Genomic DNA, 22210 nt, shown 5'->3' on the forward strand with positions numbered 1-22210 from the left:
ATAATAGCGAAATAAGCATTCTAACCTTACATACATTTACAAGAAAATTACAAATAAAAAAAAAACCTAACCATGCTGTTCACATTTATCCATCTTTTTGGTTTACCCAAAAGTGTCAACTTCAGATTAATAAAAAAAGAAAAGATTTTTTTTTAAATCTCAATATGAGAAAAAAAGCAAAGTCATTATGAGAAAAAAAGTTGTGAACTTAAAGCATGAATAAAGTCACATATTTTCATGCTTAACAAGTGAATGTCAAATTCCAAACATGATCCTAAATATGGAACTATAGGGATCTTCTGGGTAAATAAATATTCATTAAAATACCTCTGGTAGCTGATAGAACAAAAGAGGGGATTTCAGTGTGTTCTTTGACAGGAAAAGACTCACACAGCCGCACAAAAACAAACTCAGACTTCGTCATAAAATGTTTGTGCCTTGACGACTTTGACTCTTATATAATCATTCTACAGTGGTGCCCTGAGATACGAGTGACACACACGTTGTTGAAATGTTTGTTTGTTTTTTGCTTTGAGTCTATAGCAACAGGACAAGATTACCCCAAAATGACAGTCTGTCAAAATACTGAGTCTGGTTTGAATGGCCACTTATACTTGAGTACAACGCAACAAGAATTTTGAAAACTGGAGGATGGCTTCCAGAGAAATTAAGTTTTTTGAGTTGGAAAAAAAATGGCCTTTCTGGGGAATGTTTTTGTGTGGTAAAGCAATTGAAAATCCGGTCATAAAACACCCTCAAATTACAATATAACTTCATGATTTTTCACCATATCTCCTCAACCTTTTCGTTTCGTCTGCTACTCTGGGAACCCCTTCTCCGATTGGCTGACAGGTTTCAGTGAAAAATATCCACCAATAAGCTTGTAGAGGCCAAAATTCCCATGGGTTCTCCAAGTCCATGTGTCAAAATTACTGTGACGTTTCGAATGGCGTTACTTGATTAAAGCCCGACTTAAAAAGCGCAGACCGACCCCTATTTGTGTGAAGAGCAGTGTGGGCAGTAGAATGGAGCTTGTACTTAATTAATCATTTGTTTTCTCCTCAATGTATTTGTTATGGAGGATTTTAAAAGTGTTTGAAGTACTCATTCCATGTTTTATAGAAAATTACACAAAGATGGCGGTCGATTGTCACGTTGCTACTTTGACTTGTGAGCAAAAATTTGAGATACGAGTGGTCGCAGTGAACTCCACTCAACTCAACTCACTTTACAACAAGCAGTAGTTTGCAGATAGTGAACAATGCTTCCAAAAAAAGGCTTCAAGCTGTTTAATGCCACTCCCAGATGAAGTTTGCTGTTAAAATAAACAAAGCGAATGACACATTTTGTGTTTAAAACACCCACACTGAGTTTGCCTTAATAAAGCCCGCTTAGCTTAATGCAAACAAACGATGCAAAACACCATGGACAGGCTAACGAATAGCATTAGTGTCGCTGTGTTATAACCATTTAAGCATTTGAACATAAACGGCGGAGTAACACACGTAGACAAATAATATAACAATACTCTCAGGCAGGGTCTGAAATGAACACTCGCCAAGCACCAAATGCGATGAAATTATTTGTTGTGCGAGTGAATCTCAGAGCGAATTAAATGAATTTCTGTACCCACGTACAAAAACATACAGACGCCAATCACAATGCAGCAGTGTGTGTCCTGGAGCCAGTAATAGCAGGGCTTGTCCTGCCAGGAACATGTGTGGGATTCCTAAGAACGCTGATTTCGATTATCAGCTGTGTGCGTATTTCCTCGATTCAACATGATGCGCATGACAACAGTCAACCGGAGACGTCCTTTTCTTGCGCCACTTCCGTTTACAAGTACCGGGAGTAGACAGAAGCCGCACCTCCACGGCTGGCTCGCCCAGTAGCGAGATCAGGATGGCGACTTAGTCGTCCTCTGAGCCTGCTGAATCCGTGGCGGTCCCTCCTCGCCCCGGCGACGAAGGCGATGCCAGTTGCATGGCGGCGTCTCTGAAGCGACGTGGAGCAATGCTATTATTACTAGCCGAAGTGTACGGTATGTTGCCGCCCTAAAATACAGACAACACTGTGTTTATTCATTTGAAGAAGTACCACCCTAGTGATTATGTGGAAATAAAAAAAGAATGCAATTACAGTGAGCACAGCCTGTCACTCTCTGTTACCAGCGCAAGTAGCATTAGCAGTTAGCCACTGCTAGCGGTGAGGCCACTAGCAACAACAATCAATCGTCATCATTATTCAGGTGATTTGTAAAATGGCAAACCGAGTTAATCTGTCATCTTATTCAAGATGATGCACATTTGAAAGTAGCAAAAATGTTAACAGGGTATGTAGCACCATAACTGGAGAATGATAATAATAATATAATGATAATGAAATCCAACATGTTATGCCAAGACCAGACTACAGGATTTTAGCCCCGATATTGGCCCGATTAGCTATCGCGGGCGATGTCGCAGATCGGGCCCGACATATTTAGTTGGGAACTACAAAACTTCTTGTAGTGTGACATAATCCACAACCAACGACTTGGCCCTACGATGTCAAAATGAAGTCTTGCATGTTTCGATTTCTTGGGATATCTTCCGTGCAGTGTGACATATCAACGACAACTCTCCGACAGCGCACCTTGACGTCAACCAATAGGACTGTGTATTGTGACCGGTGCATCGCCTCCAGTGCTTGCCGTTGTCAACATACTTAGTCGCCATTGTCAACATTTATTCACACGCACAAGCCAATGTTTACTGACGCTTTAGAGCATGATTCGAGAGAATGCGGGCATGTTTACATACAAACTTGCTAGGCTACATAACGTTTTGTTGCCTGCTTGCGAGCCGTATCGTATTAAAAGTACGTAAGCATACCTCATGCAATCCAGAGCCCAAAAACGTTTCGTGTAGTGTTGCCACTGATACGGCAAGATTTGATGGCAGTAGTCTGACGTAAGTGCAATCGTGAAAGACCAAATTTGTCTTGTAGTCTGATCCAGGCGCTAGATCTGATCTAAGCATAACTGATGAAACGACTAGCACTGAAATGAAAAGGTTGATTGTAAATCTTTTACAATGTTGAGAAGGCATGTTTTATCCACAGCATAGGTTACGGCTGGGCTTTATTTTCTACATTTTTGCAATAAATTACATACATTAGTATTCAAGTAATTCTTCAATAAACTTTCTCATACAGCCACCTTGATTTTTATTTTCCTTTTTTGATTACAAACCATTTTTGTTGTAATGCGCAACATGAGTCCAAAATGGGGGTGGGAGGAGGATTATTGTATGAAATGGTGTCATTTTAAATCATACTCGAGTATGATTTAAAATTGACATGACTATGAATGGATGTGCGAAAACTTGGGGGAATACATTATATTTATTAAAATAAATAGGAAATCAATAAAGTATGAAAGGAAAATAAGCTTATTGTTAATGATGAAAAGTACACTTAAAACATCAGTTAGTGTTGAGTCCACAAACATTTCTGCCCAACGTAGGTCTCAAACACATGACACTGAGATTAAGAATTTCATGCTCTAACAACTCTGCTAGCCGGGCCATTGTATGTGTGCAACGTGCACATATATATCGCACTTCCCATGAGCTACAAGTAAGCAAGTAATTCTTCAATTCACTTCTCATTGACTTTTTATTTGTATTTTTATTTTCAAACCATTTTTGTTCAAATGTGCAACATGAGTCCAACATGATCCATATGCATTTTCCACGTTATTTCATTTGGAACTGAATGTTTCCAAGACAACATATTAAATAGATGTGTTTGGCACCACTCACTACATTCTAAAATCATACCCAAGTATGATTTAAAATTGACATGACTATGAATGGATGGGCAAAAACTTGATAGAGGAATACATGATATTTTTTGAAATAAATAGGAAGTGAATAAAGTGTGAGGGGGAAATAGGTTTCTTTCAAAAGATGAATAGTACACAAAAAACACCACAGCCAACATGGGGCTCGAGTTTAAGAGCCTCATGCTCTAGAGCAGTGATTTCCAACCTTTATGGCGCCAAGGCACATCTTTTACAATGGAAAAATCTCACAGCGCACCAACAAAATGTGCCTACCTGTACGTCCATCTAATAGAAGAGCATTGATTTGTTCTGTCTGTCACGATGCCTCACTGGCATGAATAGATGAACAAAGATACATTATTTCTTGTAAATTATAAAATTTTACATAATTGCTCGAAAAATTATTTCCCACGGCTCACCTGAAGAACGCTCACGGCACACTGGTTGACAATTACTGCTCTAGAGAACCTCATGCAAAACTGCCATTATACATGAACAGTAAGTATGCCGTATCGCTAACCTATTGCATTTCATTAGCTACGAAGCTAGTAGCAAGCTAATCATGTAATTGGTCTTTCGACACTCATCGAAATGCATAATCCTGTCATGTCGGTGTGCGTTTTAAAGGTTCAAAAGACGTCAGATCTAACTCTTTGTTGGTAATACTGTATGTGTACATTGTTAGTCATCCAGGTCACAGTAATCCGCAAAGGTTGAAGATAACTGGACTTTTGTCCGTTTCAAACGACTTGTACAAGACGTTTCACCTTTAATCCAAAAGGCTTCTTCAGTTCTAAAATTCTCGGTTTGGACTGTGGAGTCTCCTTATTTATGCTTCGGTGGGTGTGTTCCTTTTTGTTGGTCTTTGTGGGAATGTAGTCTTTCATTTGAGCCTCGTTCGTGTGGCCAAGTGACATACTGTACTGTTCTATTAGTTCCTCACAACAAGCACTGGGGGTGCTAAAGATGCTAAAGTATAGCAGTGAACACGAAAGTCTAATAATAATAATTTTTAAAAATTCTAACCGAAGACCAAATGGATTGCTTGAAATTAAATATGTCAGTTGCGGGCAAACTTTTATGCTCAAGGATCACATTTGATTTTTAAAATGAACACCTCTCGGTCATCATAATAAAATAAAATTCAAATGTGTATGTAAAATAGGTCTTAATAGGCTAATTTGAACATAAAACATAAAAGTTGACTCTCATTATTCATTGATAATATCAACCAATGATTTAATGCAATAGAAAAAAATAAAACAGAAATAGTATATTTTCATTTTGTTCATATTTTTGGGGTATTTTATTTACTATTTACAACAAACCAGCGGCAAAGTGACAGACTGGTTAGCACATCTGCCTGCCAGTTCTGAGGACCGGAGTTCAAATCTGGCCACGGCTGTGCTGAGCGAGCATGTTCTTCTCCTGCGTGGGCTTTCTCAGGGTACTCCGGTTTCCTCCGACATCCCAAAAACATGCATGGTAGGTTGAAGACTCTAAATTGCCCGTAGGTGTGAATGTGACTGCGAATGGTTGTTTGTCCGTATGCGCCCTGTGATTGGCTGGTGACCTGTTCAGCTTGTACCCCGCCTCTCGCCCAGTCAGCTAAGATAGGCGCCAGCACACCCGCGACGCTAGTGAGCATAAGGATGGATGGATAAAATGGATGGATGGATTTACAATGAACCAATGATTCAATGAGATAAATCAATAAATATGAAGAAACATTTTAATTAACCAATGTAAGAAACAAAATGGCTAAATTAATGCAACAAATGTTACATAGCCCCAGTAAAGGTTAAAGGACAAGTCACCTGACTTCCGAACTAATTTAGCCTTGCTTTTGATAAATAATTTAGATTTAAAGGTTTTTATTTTTTCAGATTTTTTTTCAGTTAGGATTCATAATTTACATTTGCCTCAAACCTGTCTAGGTCATGCTTCCTTCAAGGAGCATAGGTACTGAGAGCACTCTGACTCAACGTGTTCTACTCGCCACATTTCAATGATTGGTGGTTTAAAAAAAAAATCAATAACTGCAGGGGTGCCAATGATGCCCCACCTGTACGCCAGCTCGACTTCTTGCTTCTTCCAGCGCTCAAGAAACAACGTTGCCCGCACAACATTGAGTGCAAACACCACACAGCATGTATCCTGACTGGTCTAAATGAAACAGAGGCATACAGATACTGTCTTTAAGTCCCTGTAAAATGAAAATAAATGTCTTCTAAATTTGACACACCATTGAAAAGAGTGTAAAGTGAAAAACCCTGTGAAACTTGAAAGATTAAAAAGGTCAAGGTCAGTGACAGTGACATAAGAGGAAGCCCACTGCTCGGGGTTTATATTTCCCTTCCCAGCTCAATGGCTTTACCAGGCTAGGCCATGAGACCGAGAGACAGTGCAAGCAAAGAGGAAATGCAATTAGAAGTCGCAGTAAAGGAGACCATTACCAAGCACAGACAAAAGAGGTCAGAGTCGTACAACCCCAGGTGAGGAAGGACGTTGTAATCATTAGCATCCATTCCCTTTCCTGTACCAGGAGGCCCTGGGAGGTGGTCAGCCAGGCTGCGACACAATGGACCACTCAATGTTCATCATGCCATGTGTCACTGCTGAGGGGCGACATCCCTTTGTCACAGCCGGAGACGAGTCAGACAAAGTTTTGAAATATTTACGTCCCTTCGACCCCTTTCGCAATATTTTTTGAGCTAAGGCACGTATTATCCTAAAAGATCGTCCTTAGGTCTGATGTGTGTCAAGAGTGGATTCGTCCCAATTTTAGGGTCCGAAACAGGTCGGGGCTGACGAGCTTAAATTATGAACGTGTTCAATATTTACGACCAAAGCGCTTCATGTGTGTGGGGAACGCCGACTTCTCCCGGGTCATGACGCAGACAATGGTGACGTGAAACAATGTAGCCAATTAAAGAAGCACCCAAGACTGACGAAAACGGAAGAGACCAAAAATGAAAACAAAAATGTCTTACCCGATGTCGTTTTATGTAGAAAACATATGTGTTTTGTTCCCCAGGTGGCAAGAAGTATTTCCCAAAGCAGTCGTTCTTTTGAGAACATCGCCATTTTACAAGGGTCTCTGCAACACTCAGGAAACATTGGCGCGTATCTGGAAGTGTTTCTTCTTTGGTTTTGTGAGATGACGTGTGAAAAACCTTTATGTGTACCAGGCCTTAGATTACATGCTTTGACTAGTCCCTTGATGAAAAAGAGAGGATAAAGAATACATGCTTGTGAGTATTGTTATATTACCTGTCTACATGTGCTGCTCCACCGTGTTCAAATACGCGTTGCTGTTAAAGCAAAGCAAATTTATTTCTATAACACATAAAAGCACTAAAATCACAAATATCAATGCCAACCGTTACCCGTCAGTGACATTTTGCATTGTTTGATAGCATTAAGCCAAGCAGACTTTCTTAAGGCAAAGCTATATTGTTTTGAATACACATAATTTTCTTTGTTAAATATTTTGTGTGAAAGTTTTTTTTTTTTTTTAAATAAAGTATAGTATTATAGATTGTGGGTGGCACAGTGAACAACTGGTTAGCACATCTGGCTCACAGTTTTGAGGTCTGGCCTCCCTCTGTGAAGTTTGCATGTTCTCCCCGTGGCTGTGGTTTTTTTTTTCGGGTACTCCGGTTTCCTCCCACATTCCAAAAATATGCATGGTAGGTTGTGATTGAAGACTCTAAATTGTCTGCAGGTGTGAATGTTTGTATGAATGGTTGTTTGTCTATATGTGCCGTGATTGCCTGGTGACCAGTCCAGGGTGTACCCCGCCACTTGCCCGAAGTCACCTGAGGTAGGCGCCAGCACACCCGTGACCCTAGTGAGGATAAGCAGTTCAGAAAATGGATGGATTATAGAGTGCTATTTTCCTTATTAAAAAACATATTACACATTTTATTGCTGTAGTTTTGGGGGGGGGGAGGCTGCAACAGATCAATGGCGTTTCCATTCATTTCATTGGGGAAATTCATTTGAGTTATGAGCGTGGTCACGGAATGACTTAAACTTGTCATAAACCACTGCATTTCTCTGAGTTTCCTGTGTATTTTCTTGCCATTAAGCAAGTGAAGAAGTCTTTAATTTACTGTACATAAACGTTAAACTGATAACACTTAAACAGTTAATGTTGCTATTTTAAAGCCTTCCGGACTGCAGGTGTCAAGCCACAGGGGAACAAATGGCACATTGCGTGAAAGCTGTATTTCAACCCCACATTATGAGGAAACATGTTTGTTGGTTACAGGAAAACCTTGATAATTATCCAATATAACGTCTCCCCCCCCCCAACAAAATAAGGCCATTGAGTTAAAGTCCTTCCATAACATTAGTCAATGTGTTATTGAGGAAGAGGAATGACTACTGAGATGAGCTGGCAATGCAGGAAAACGTTTTGAGATAAGACTGAATCATGTTTGCACAGACTAGTGCGCAAACATGATTTTCAGTCAGACTGTCTTGGTTAGTGAAATAAACTAATTCCCTAAAGTAGCCACGACTTTTAATATCATGACAGGTGGCCCCCGGACTTGGCTCGCTACAGTCTATATGTGGAAAATTACTTGATATTATACAAAGGAAATCCTTTCGACGAGAGCTCTTCATTCAGTCGCATCCAAGCATTAATTGGCACCACAATACAAGACAATACACACTGGGATTTACAGAAGGCTCCAAACATCCTCTCACAGTAGAACGGACAGGATGTTTATGGGTTCCTATAGTGATGTTTTGCTTGTCTGTGGAAATCGAAGTGAATGCAGATCATTAATTTCATTTGACTGTGTCATTATGTGCTGCAAATGTGATGATTCTCAAGCAACAGTAGTGATACAATATTTTATTCATGAAAGGTCATGGTACTCATTTGATGGTCATGGTTAGCCTATTAGCATAATTGCCAGAGTCATTTCTAAATGTTTCGGAAAACAAGAAGAAAAAAAAAAATCAGCAAATAAGAAGAGTCCAGTTGTGTCTATTCAATCTTTGCACATTACCATGACCTGGATGACTAATTTGGATTTTAAATAGTGGAGTTTCATGTTCCTTGTTATAGATTTGTTCTTTACATTTTGGCAGAAAATCTGTACCCAAATAGCATCCCCCCACCCCCCACCCCCACACAGAGGATTACCGCCAATTTCTTTTCACCAATCTCTTCTTAACAATTTGTACAATATTTACTATTCAGTATTTTCCAAGACTTCTGATTGGAAAGTGATAGATGATTTATTGGTAAGAAAAAAATTAAAAAATAAAATAAAAATAATTACATGTAAGCGCAGTTGTATATATCGTTAGCCCCAGTAGCATAATCGCCTCAGTTATTTTCCACATACTGTCAAAATATCATTAAAAAATAGCATTGATTCTGAGATGATTCTGATTGTGCTTGCTGAAATTTTTTTTTCTTTGTACGTGTAGATTCTCAACCATCAAGGTCATGATAATCTGCAAATATATACATATATATATATATAATTAGCCTAATAGCATAGTTGCCTAAGTCATATTTGAATGTTAAATGCAAATAATAAAGTCATTTTTTTCAGCAACAGTTGGGATACGTTTTATTATGAAAGGTCATGACACTAATTTGATTAAAATATAGCCAACCCTGTGACCATTTGCTTGATATATTTGGATTTTGTTTATCTAATGGATTTCCATGTTCTTTTTACAGTCAAGTACAGGGTCTTGTTTTCATTAATATTAGTGGCGGTTACTCCCATCTGCTGACAGGTGAATGTAAACATGCTGGATGGATTTCATCACGGTGCCAGTAAATCTGGTCTTCAACTGGGGGGCAAGTAAAGTGTTGTTTGGAGATCATTACGGACACAATAGACGAGGCACACAGGGACAAACAGTTACTTCCGGGTGGGAATGGACCAATATCTCAAGTACATTTGTTTATTAAAAAGAGACAGACACAATTGAACAAAGACTTCTGTATTTTCAAGTTTAAAAATACCACATGGGCTTGTTCTCACAATTGTACACACTTAGAGATACATGTGATTAAAATACAGATTTCAAATCCTGTATAAAAAAGTGCTTAAGTTTGTATATTCTTTTGAATGTGCATATTTTAGTATTCAACATCTTGAAGAGAGCATATGATAAAGCACATATAAAGAAAGCCATGGGGAACTTTATGAGCTGGGATTGATAAATCCCTCTCAGTTTTCAGTTTTCCTTACGATGGACTAACCCAACATTCTGGACAGCTCTTGTCTCTCTCTGAAAAGACACAGTGAGTAATTGGATGCAGGTTATTGTTGTGTGATGTAAATACATTCAAGTTTAATGATTAAACAGATCTATCGCGACACTTGAAAGAAATATGAGATATTTTAAGCAACAAAAAAAGATTTTTTTTTTTAATTTAAATTGATTGTTGTACAGGTTATAGGCCACATTCATGGTGGAAAAAGATTTTTAATTATTTGACTTGGTCTCATATTTTTATATCACAAAAACCTGACATTCAAACAGGGGGTGTAGATTATTTTTATATCCACTTATTGCATTGGCTGTGAAATATAAAAGTTATAAAACAAATTATTATCGCAGCAGGAGTAATGAGATTAGATCTTTCCGAATACACTTCTTATCTATAGTTTTGGTGCCTTTTTTCTATGTCTGAATACTGTATATCTCAAGTACACTAAAACACTCAAGAGCTCAACTACAAGCGACAGCTTTAGTACTTCATACTCACTCATAGGAGTAAGAGGGGTTGATGATACGTTGCAGATCTTCAAGGTGCTGAGCAATGCTGACTGTTTACACAGAAAAAAATACATTCATCAGTCAATATGCACTGACACAACATTGTAAGCAATGCAGCATTTTTTCTTACGTGATCCACCTCCCAGACCACCGGTCCGTCCTGTTCCAAGTGAAGATCCACTTGATGTTCCTCTTCCTGTTCCACTTCCTGGCTTACTTTGTCCCGTGTTACTGTTGCTTGACGCAAGCCCCAACCAGGAAAATACAGAACTAGATGACCCACTTGACCCAAGACCAGAGCTTTTAAGACTTGATGTTGGTTTATTATTTGATCCAGTTGAGCCATGACTCGAAGTGCCCAAACCACTTGATCCTAATTTATTTAATCCTGACCCAGTTGACCCAAGGCTCGAAGAGCCCAATCCCGTTGACCCTGGTTTGGTTAATCCTGTCCCAGTTGAGCCAAGACTTGAGGTGCCTAACTCATTTGAACCCAATTTATTTATTCCTGACCTATTTGAGCCGAGACTTGAGGAGCCTAACCCAGTTGAACCTAATTTGTTTATTCCTGACCCAGCTGAGCCAAGACCAGAGGAACCTAAACCTGTTGAGCCTGGTTTATTTATTCCTGACCCAGCTGTGCCAAGACCAGAGGAACCTAACACTGTTGAGCCTGGTTTGTTTAATCCAGGCCCAGTTGAGCCAAGACCAGAGGAACCTAAACCTGTTGAGCCTGGTTTATTTATTCCTGACCCAGCTGAGCCAAGACCAGAGGAACCTAAACCTGTTGAGCCTGGTTTATTTATTCCTGACCCAGCTGAGCCAAGACCAGAGGAACCTAAACCCGTTGAGCCTGGTTTATTTATTCCTGACCCAGCTGAGCCAAGACCAGAGGAACCTAAACCCGTTGAGCCTGGTTTATTTATTCCTGACCCAGCTGAGCCAAGACCAGAGGAACCTAAACCCGTTGAGCCTGGTTTATTTATTCCTGACCCAGCTGAGCCAAGACCAGAGGAACCTAACCTTGTTGAGCCTAGTTTGTTTAATCCTGGCCCAGTTGAACCAAAACTCGAAGAGCCCACCCCCATTGATCCTAGTTTGTTTAATCCTGACCCAGTTGAACTGACACTTGAGGAGCCCAACCCAGTTGAACCCTGTTTGTTTAATCCTAAACCAGTTGAACTGACACTTGAGGAGCCCAACCCAGTTGATCCAAACCTATTTAATCCTGAGCCAGTTGAACCAAGACTTGGATTTAACATAGTTGACCCAAACGTTGATGATCCCAACCCAGTTAATCCTGGTTTGCCAGATCCTAACACGGGTGAATTGAAGTTTGAGCTAAAACCATCAGAACCTCCCCTCCCAAACTGTCCCATGCCAGGTCCTGGTAAGCCACCAAATCCAGTCTGAAATAAAATGAAAGTAATGTAACATATGGAAAAACCAACAAATGTTACACACATAGACACACACACAAATATACCTTAGCCATGCAGGAAATGTTGAGCTGTCTGAGTTGCTCTGTGAGGTGTTGTACTTCTTTATTTTTGTAATTGACGCTGTTTTCCAGGACTTCAATATCTCCGCTGAGCCTGTTTTTCTCCAAAAGAAGCCTCTCATAGTCCTTGTCATGTTTCAGCTGAAGCTTCTCTAGGGTTTGTCTGTGCTCTATGATCAGACCCGAGCGGTTTTGACTGCATACACGGTAGTCATCAGACCGTCGCAGGTTCTCAGCCTTCAAGCGGCTGTTCTGAGACTGGATCTCAGACATCTGATCACCTACATTATTCAGGTAGCTCTGGAACCTGTCCTCCACCTCTCGAGACAAACTGGTGCAGTTGGTGCGGATCTGCTCCAAGTGATCTCTCTGTTTCTCACAGGTGAGCTGGAAGGCAATGTGGGCCGGGAAGAGGGATTCAATCTTCAGTAGAAAAGCTCTTGAGACATTGGAGACACCACTCAAGGACTGAACAAAGTCTTCTTTGCATCTTTGTCTGCAAAACTCAATCTCCTTTAGATGAACGGCCTTGTCTCTTCTTAGACGGATGGCTTCCAGATTAAAGTTGTCCCTGTCTTTGGTAATCTGGTCCATTTCCATTCTCATCTTCTGTGTTGTTTGCGTAAAGTTGGATTCCACAAGTTCAAGTCTAGCAGTCACCCGCTCCATCTGCAGCCCACAGTTACAACCTCCAATCGGAGGCACTGTTCGCAGTTCTTTAAATAAAGAGGAAGACACATTTTAGCAAACTTCATAGAGTACATCAGAAGTTAAATTAAACAAAGATGCACGTTACGTATTTATAAAGTGATTTTTGGTTTCCACTAAACAAATTTCTACTTACGAGGTTGTAGGCAGTTTTGAGGAAAACGCGCCTGGTTCCTGCACATCATCAGTTCAATATTTGTCTGTTGCTGTTCATGTTATGGTAAACAAAACATAAATAAATGAATAAAACATAAAAAATAATTGACATTGAGTTACCATTAGCTGTCTGCCTATGACATTCTTGACTGGGAAAATATAATTGTGGTTTACTAGAATTAAACTTCCTGTTTAGAATATGTAACAATACAAATAATACAAAAAAAGTCTATATTTTGATTGTGTATTGTAAATCAAATTTTCTGTATTGTGGTTTACGGTGATTAGGTAGCTAAAGCTGAACAAAATATTAGAAAGGTAGGTATTTAGGTATGTTGTAGTGCACTTCTACACCACTGGAAACAATAACCATATTACAATGCCTATTATTAAATCAACAACTCTCTGACAACAAAACCAAGAATATTAACTCTGTAAAGGGATATTTTTGCCTACATTTTTACATGAATATAGATGACAGAAATATAGCGGTTACATTAATATTTTTCTGTTAATATTTATTCCAATTTTTCTGAAATTTGCTCACGTCAAAACATTTGCTCTTTAGTTCCTCACCAGTCTCTTGTCCAGGTCTTGAATAAACATCGCAGACATGTTTGACAAGCGTCGAATTCTCAGCAGGTCCCAGTCGTTGCGGGTCTTCTCAGTTAGGGTGACGTTGAGTAGTGTTGTCAGGTTCCTCCTCTGCTGCCTGAGGGCGACGTTCTCAATGGAGAGCCGACTGAAGCTCTCCTCCAAGTCCTGGATGCGTGTTGTTGAAGCAGAGTCCTGCGTCTTGCCATAGACCAAGAAGAGAACCAGGCTCACTATGATGAGTGACTGAATCAGTGAGGAGAAGAAGAAGATGATCCTCAAGTAGTAGCCACAGCTTTTGCCCTTTGACCGATACTGCATCTTCTTTTGGGCCTGCCGGTTGGCTTTGGACACCTGGGAGTAGCCGCTGCTATACATCACTGCTGGTGGACCAAAGAAGGTCGGAGAGAAAGAAGCACAAGTTCCTCCTAAGCACTCTGCAATCCAGATAACATGAGGGCATATGAGGGCAGCTTGGAGGCTACGTCCACATATTGTACGGCTGGTGCCCGTTTGTCTGACAAAGCCCCAAACACTACAAAAGTGGACCAGACGTTTCCTTCGTATGGTGATGAAAACATGAGAATCGATCAGATTGTGGGTGAGGTGGAAACATGGATAGGAATTTATAAACTGCTTTGGCCACACACTTCCCATGATGGGAAGTTAGTTTTTCAGACCCCTCCCATCATCACTCTCAACCTCCTGCACAGGGTGGCCCATCTTTCTGGGATGTCACATGTGGCCTCTATGCATGCATGTACAGTATGCATTGTGGTAACGTGTTGTTTAATTTATTTTTTTTTAAATCACAAACCAATGTCTTCGGGCTTTTGATTTATTTGAATGAATCATACAGTATTTGCTTCAAATGACTAAAGATTTGTATCGTGCTAAGTTGACATTCCACAGAAAACACCTTCGGATTCTTATCTCTTCATAAAGCCATCCAACTCACTGTGCGAAACATGCCCTCATCCATGTGCCAAAAACATTTTTATGGGATCATGAACAGTGTTTTCCGGTGCACAGCCGCCGGGAGGACAATGGTTCATGTTGTTCTCTATGGGAGGCTCTTTGATGCATTGAGTCTCAGTCCAACATGATGACGTGGGTAAGCTGCCCTCTGTCTCACAGGACGCGTGCACACACACAGATTCAAAATGAGAAGTAAGAGCTTGACAGTAGCAGTCGCCACTTTTTTTCCTGCCAGGCATTGTTGATGTACCAGGCCTCATCTTGACAGGAAGCAGTAAGTCATAGAGATGTTGATGGCCAAACATTTCTAATGTCCTAGTTTGTAGATAGAAAGGCGCCAACAAACGCAGGATATTAGAGAAAATGCAAGACATAAACATTGTGGAGAAATTGAATTTGAAGTGGGTTGTTTTTTATTCTCCTGTGAAAACACCAGGACGGAAGATGTGCACTGCAACATTCCTCCCTTTTTAAGATCTATTCATGGATGGTTGGCTGATACAGTGTCAATTAATTTGAAAGACTTGCAGTGGTTCTTCCCCTGTGTATATTACAGTATATAAGAGATTAACAGGTTTCTGTTTATTTGTTATTGTATCTTTCCATAAATCAACACCAAGACATTTATTTAAACCACAAGTTAATTGGTGAGTCCTTATTAAATATTGAAACCAATAGAATAATTTTAGGTTTCAAGTGGGGGAGTGGGATTGAAGTGTTTATTGTAAGTCATACAAGGTAGACAGTAACTACTTAATAATTATATGTAATTAATTAAATTAGGGCGGCACGTTGAGCAACTGGTTAGCACATCTGCCTCACAGTTCTGAGGACCATGGTTCAAATCCGGCCTCGACTGTTTGGAGTTTTCATGTTCTCCCCGTGCCTGTGTGGGTTTTCTCCGGGTACTCCAGTTTCCTCCCACATCCCGAAAACATGCATGGTAGGTTGATTGAAGAATCTAAATTGCCCGTAGGTGTGAATGTGAGTGCGAATGGTTGTTTGTTTAAATGTGCCCTGAGATTGGCTGGCGACCATTTCAGGGTGTACTCCGCCTCTTGCCCTAAGATAGCTGGGATAGGCTCCAGCACGCCGCGACCCTCGTGAGGATAAGCGGTCCGGAAGATGAATGAATGATTAATTAATTTAGTATATCTACACACATCTTCCTCAGTTTTTGGTTATGGCATAGACATTTTTCATTCAAATACAGGTATTTACAGTAAGTATGACTTAGTGTTAGTGATGAGACATCCCAATTTACAAATTTGGGTTACGTTGCCAGCATAGGAACCAAACCTTAAACCGAGGACCCCCAGTACTTTGTTTGAAGGGATACTGCACTAATATTAAACCCTTTAGACAAGTGTTATACAATATCGATAAATGGAATGCACTTACCAGGAATAATTCATGCTGATAAGATGCCAAAACACATACTGTAGTCATATGTCTATATACTTAGATAATATGTAGTCAGTGTTCCTGCCTGCAATTTTTTTTTTGTTCAATTCAATAGATATTGTGTAATTCAAAATATTACGATTATATTGTTAACGTAGCCGTATTTATGACAGAACTGTCTGATGGGCTCAAGTGCATTATATTGATTTGTTTGTTCTTCCACTAAGTCTTCTGAATCAAACTGTGCACCAGAGAATGGTAATGACAGCCAAGTACAACTATGCAGTCATCACCGCACTGCCGCTCAGTGGAGAAGTCAGACCATTACAGTTGGACAAAAGCATATGCAAGGCCCACATAAAACAGAACCGTGTGGGTGGGGCAATTTTGGGGGGAGAGACTATTAATGATAGAGAAAACAATAAATCTAATATATGCTAATGATGAAAATGTATTATATCTTGGTCCATCATTTTCATGGCTAGATCATTAAAAAAATTTACATTTTCTCATAGATTGTTACACAAACGGCAATGCTATTATACTCGCACCACTCTCCATAATACATTTTAAAAGCAATGACAACAAAGCTGCGTGTGTCACTATGTTGGGATCACATGGTTTCCCTCCATTAGGTCTGGCTAATTGTTAACTTGCTCTGAAAGCTCTGGTTATTCATATCACAGACACATGCTGCATCATGTGACTGGCCTGAAGAAAGAGCTCTCTGTACTGTGCAAGATAGGGAGAGGGAGCAGGAGTGCAGGGAAAGTGATAAATACTTCCCATGCCTCTCTGTTGGCACCACAAATAAACAAAAGAGTGTTAAACAGCTTAATGTGCACAGAGTGTGAACATTTTCTTCATCTGCTGACTTTGGCTCATTAACACGAAGCTGCTTCAAAATAGATTCATAAATCATTCATTTAAAATAAGACAACGTGACCGACATTTTTAGAAACTAAATCTTGCGAAGTCGAACCATCTTGATTCTGTGATGTCAGCATATCGTGCAAAGTGTTACTGACAACATTGCCTAAAGCAGGGTACACACATACGAATTGTTAACATTTAAGATTTTTCAAATGAGAGAAAATCGGTAAGTTTGTGCTTATTGTTTTTATAGTGTGTGGTGCACTCGAGGTGACAAACACAGGACAGCACACCCTACACATAATATCTCCACTGACAATCGCAAGTCTCTTCCCCCAAACCATAAATCGGTTGACCTGTGAAAGGCAGCATGGTGCCACATGGCATCCAAACTCCTGAAAAATTCTAAAAACAGCGGTAAAAGAAATCGAAGCAGCTCGGCTAGCTTTTATCTTATCTGGTACATTGTGGTTGTCCTTGTCATTTTATTGTGGTACAACCACTTAATCCAACGAGTTGCTCCTCTATATGCGACAGGCAACAGCAGAAGCTTCAGGTCGCTTCCAAATTGACTGTTGTTCTGTTTCATATCAGAATCACGAAGTACGTGGCTCGGCCAAACTCTGTCTTGACCACGCATGTAAGGATTTGCGATTGTAGATATTGAGCATACAATCAGTTTGTTTCCAGTGAAGGTTGGACTCCACCAAGGCTACCCTTTGTCACCAATGATGTTCATAACCTTTATGGACAGAATTTCTAGGCGCAGCCAAGGGGTCCAGTTTGGTGGCTTTATTCTTAGGCCTGCATCTTTGCTTTTTGCAGATGATGCGGGTCTATTGGCTCTCGCTGGAGCATTCACAGCCGAGTGTGAAGTGGTTGGGATGAAAATCAGTACCTCCAAATCTGACGCCATGGTTCTCGTCGGAAAAGGGTGGAGTTCCTTCTCCGGGTTGGGGATGAGATCCTACCCAAAGCGGAGGGGTTCTACTATTTTGGGGTTTAGTTCACAGGAAGAATGGAGCCTAATAACTACAGGCAGACTGGTGCAGCGCCTGAAGCAGGGTTCTCAATAGTTTTCCATTTTTCCTTATCCAGTAGTTTAGTTTTTATTTCATTTTGACTATTGTTTTGTATATATAGTTCGTTTCAATAAGAGCGGGTTAAGTTTGTTAGTTTTCATTTTTTTAAAGGCTTAGTTTTAGTTTTTGTTTGTGTGATTTATGTTTGTTTTATTTGTATTTATCAAGTACGAGATTAAAAAAGGTCAAAATAAGTAGTGTGTACTAAAAACTCAACAAACGATAGCATTTGAAAACAGAGTAGAGCGACTGCTACTCTCCACCAAGACCAGCCAGATGAGTTGGCTCGGACATCTGGTGAGGATGTCCCCTCCCTGGTGAGGTGTTCCGGGAAAGTCCCACCGGGAGGAGGCCCCAGGGACGACCCAGGACAAGCTGGAGAGACTACTGTATGCCTCCCGGCTGGCCTTGGAATGCCTCAGGATCCGACCGGCTGGGGAGAGGGAAGTCTGGGCTTCCATGCTTAAGCAGTTGTCCCCAACACCCAACACCGGATAAGCGGAAGAAAATGGATGGATGGAAAAAATATTGAACATGTTTAACATTTAAGATTGCCCGCCGAAACAGATCTGTGAGAGAAACAAAATTACTTCTAACACACCGGACACCAAAGGATAATCGCTCAGGAGAATCATTTTGAGCAGAGGTCATTAACTGGCACAGTTGTGCTCATACGTTTGATTATCCGGGCAGAATTTGTAATATGTGTACCATTCTTTAAAGAAAACGAAGGTGAAAGACGTTTAATTGTATGTATTTATTGACGTCTTTATTGCACCACTTTAGATAAAATATGAAGGATCAGGTGAAACATTTAATTGAATTTTAAATTTGTATTTTTTCTAGGGCATTTCAGAAAAGCACAATCATTAAACAAAACGTAACCATAAAGAAAATGAAATGGTCCTTGCTCGGTCATCAGTCATATTTAAAAGAATATACTGTGTAACTATTTCTCAAATTCTCCCAGTCTATGTAAACCTGTGAGCACAACTGTACATATAAGCAGTTATACATATTTGTTTAGTTTTGTGTTACTTGACAATAAATGCCAAAAGCTTTTTGGATTTGACTGCTGTATTTAGTACAAGCAGCTGTAGATACAACAACGAGGCTAATTAAATAGATCATAAATAGACATGGTGATCTTCTGGACCTTTGCTTCGAGATCTTTTTCTTGATTTGGACCTTTTTAAATTTGAGTTGAATACCCTTAATCTACAGACATCCAACAGTTGGGCCTTTCCTGACTTTGATCTATGGGTTGGGAAAATGCTCAAATCTGTGTGTGCCTCGCTAAAAGGTTTTAGGATGCTGACACTCTTACCTTGGAATGGATGAAACAATTTTCAATATTTTTCAGAGGAAATTTGTTCTTTTTTCCTCGGCAGCCTCTCAAATGTTTCAGGTGCATCCTGGAGAAATTTGCAAAGGATGTGTGATCACCATCTTGACAAGACAAGACTCAAAATGGCCACTTAATCATCATACTATATGTGATATGGTGCTCTATCCACAGTCTCTCCTTTCTTCGGCGCCGTGTTGTTTGTGGTTCAGTAAAAAAAATAAAAGGTGGGCTTCAAAATGCTGTTTTTCAATAATGGGAGGGTTCAAATTTGTTTGTTGCAATAAGTTCCTGATTGTCGGTAGTTGTGCAATGGTCAGTCACTAACGTACTGTAATTTCTCGTGTATAATGCGCATTTTATCCCCCCCAAAATTGTCAAAAGTCAATAGTGCGCATTATACATGGGTATAGGGGCAAATGGAAAAAACTTTTACATTTTATAAAAGTATGCCGCCATCTATTGGTTATGAAAAATCTGTACACTTTCATTCCAAAATGCCACCGCCGCCTTGTGGTTATTAAAAAAAAAGTGTACTTTCATTCCAATATGACAGGGGTACGAATGACTGCATATATGTACAGTTGTGCTCATAAGTTTACATACCCTGGCAGAATTTGTGGAATATTGTTTTTTTTAAATATCACTCACTGAACAACAACCATCATTCATTTCTTTATGGTTACATTTTATTTAATGATAATGCTTTTCTGAAATGCTTGACCATTTAATTTGAAACCCATTAAAATAAAATTAAGTGTGTTTCCCCTGGTCCTTCATTTTTTCTTTAAGGAATTGTGGCCATCTTACAAATTCTACCTGGGTAATCAAACATATGAGCACAGCTGTGTGTTTTCTAATTTACAAAATAAAAGTAGGGCTGTGAATTTCAAAATAAGATCAAGTAAATTAAAAAAAAGGATACGTGCGCAAATAAAGTGTTAAAAAATAATTATTTAAAAAAAAAACTAACAAAATACAGATACTTCATGTTTTGATCATATGGGTAGAAGCAAACTCACGCATTGTAAAAATACATTATACATAGGTAGAAGGGTTTTCCAGAATTTTGAGGTCAGCTTTGGTGGTGCGTATTATACATGGGTGCACATTATACACGACATTACGGAAATTGTTCGCGATTGTCCAGTTCAGTCTAGTACCACTGCATCAGTAGCAACAGTCATATTTCAAAGAAATTCTCCCGCATTTGTATTTAATTGTTTTTTAATACGTTTTTATGTAATACCAAGAGGCAGTGCTGTGAATTAACAATAGGTGAAAAAAAAGATGTGTGCCAATGGTGTGATGAAACTCTTCTCAGAGTTGGCTTAAAAGACACATTTTTGAAAGCCTAACAGTTAATCCCCCTCTTCTGTCTGTGTCCTGGGCTCAGCAGATGTTTTCCCTTTGACCTGCACAAAAGGCTTCTGTTTTGGTTTTTAGGCCCATCCATTCTGCAAAGGTCACAGGTCACGACAAGTCTAAAAAGTGACGGCCATTGGGGCGTAATGAAAACGGCGGCCGTGTGAGAAGGATGCACAGACGCCTCATGATTACTTTAAGTAAAGACCTACTTTCCATATGTTGATGTGGTTAAGGCAACGCTGCTCACACCCTGAGATTGAATTACATGTGTGGATGCCTCAGGGAGAGAGCTGGCCTAACTTAAGACATCCAGTCATGTGGTGGGTGGGTGTGATCCCATTTGCTAGGGTGACGGGCCTCTATACGGACCTTAAAGGTTAACTCAAATGTTAAGTGAATCAATAGCTGACTTGAGAAGGGCTTGGCCTCCCCCGAAATGTCACATGATGAGGTTAAATGTCTAACAATTTTGTAGCTTTGAGCTACCAGACCACCCCACAAGAAACACTTGAATGCATACATTATATTTACACAGTATATGAAGACAAAAACGTAAAGGGATGCATGTGTAACCACTTTAACTAAGACGAGCACTATGTCTGTTGATCCCAAATTTAATGCACAGCTAGAAGTATAAAAAACAAACTGCTTGACAGCTTTAAAAAAAAAAAAAAAAAAAAAAAAAAAAAAAGAAAAAGAAATGATACGATGTAATATGCTCTTATCATACAGTTTAAAGTGCAGCTGTCTGTGTGCGATTCTGTGCACTTGTTGACTCAACATGTATGTTGACAGAAATATTTTGCTTCCTCAACACGAGTAGCAAGTGGGTTCAAACGTCATGTCACTACTGCCCCCATGGTATCAATCACAGCTCCACTGGATGGGGGATGACAGACATGGAGAGCATTTACTCGCTAAAAAGCTGTCCATTTGATGGCTTTAAAATGGTAAAAATACACACCTTTTGTTCAGGTCTTTATGTTTCAACTCAGTTGCCACAAGATTAGCTACAGGCTATGGTTGTACAACTACAGTGGCACTCAGGTCTGGTCTAAAACTGGACCAGCACCAAACTTTTCACCTTATTTAGTGCACCCCCGCCACCCCACGCACACACACACACACACACACACAAAAACAGTCATCTCTACCTTTGTCAGGGTTAGCACTGGGTCATGAAACATCTTAGCCAATGTGGCTAAACCGTATAAAAAATCTCTGAGCCATACTTGTGTGTAATTAGCCACAGCTTCACGTGTGTTCATGTAGCTAAACCTTTAGCAACACTCAGCCAGCCCTCGTCACTTACAAGCCTATAAGCTTGTAACGATGGGGGCTGAATCAAAACAACCTAGTCAACAGTCAATTTATCTTCAGCAGTATTCACTAAACAAGAAATATTTGTAATCTGTTGGCCAGCCCTAAATGTTACTATAAATTCAAACAAACAAATCCTTATTTTACAATTGAACTGCAAAAAGAAAATCTGCCCATCAAAGTGACTTCTCGATATAACTCCATGGCTTGTAAAAACTTAATACTGTATATTGATGCTCTTGCCAGTAGCACTGGTGTCAGCCGAGTAAAGAGATAAAGAAAAAAAAATC

The 22210-nt window shown here is 39.8% G+C and overlaps 1 protein-coding gene across 1 annotated transcript; it reads right to left on the reverse strand.

Annotated features, from left to right (window-relative positions):
• Positions 1-9792: 9792 nt before the first annotated feature.
• On the reverse strand, positions 9793-21262 carry LOC133411130 (uncharacterized). Its single transcript, XM_061693050.1, has 6 exons — positions 13533-21262; positions 12937-13006; positions 12078-12808; positions 10722-12000; positions 10581-10641; positions 9793-10099 (listed from the first exon to the last, which is right to left on the reverse strand). Exons 1-6 carry the CDS (start codon positions 14205-14207, stop codon positions 10066-10068), a joined length of 2850 nt encoding a protein of 949 aa, XP_061549034.1. The 5' UTR covers positions 14208-21262; the 3' UTR covers positions 9793-10065.
• Between the last annotated feature and the right edge of the window lie 948 nt (positions 21263-22210).

The sequence above is a fragment of the Phycodurus eques genome, chromosome 13, assembly GCF_024500275.1.
Source record: "Phycodurus eques isolate BA_2022a chromosome 13, UOR_Pequ_1.1, whole genome shotgun sequence".
NCBI lineage: Eukaryota > Metazoa > Chordata > Actinopteri > Syngnathiformes > Syngnathidae > Phycodurus > Phycodurus eques.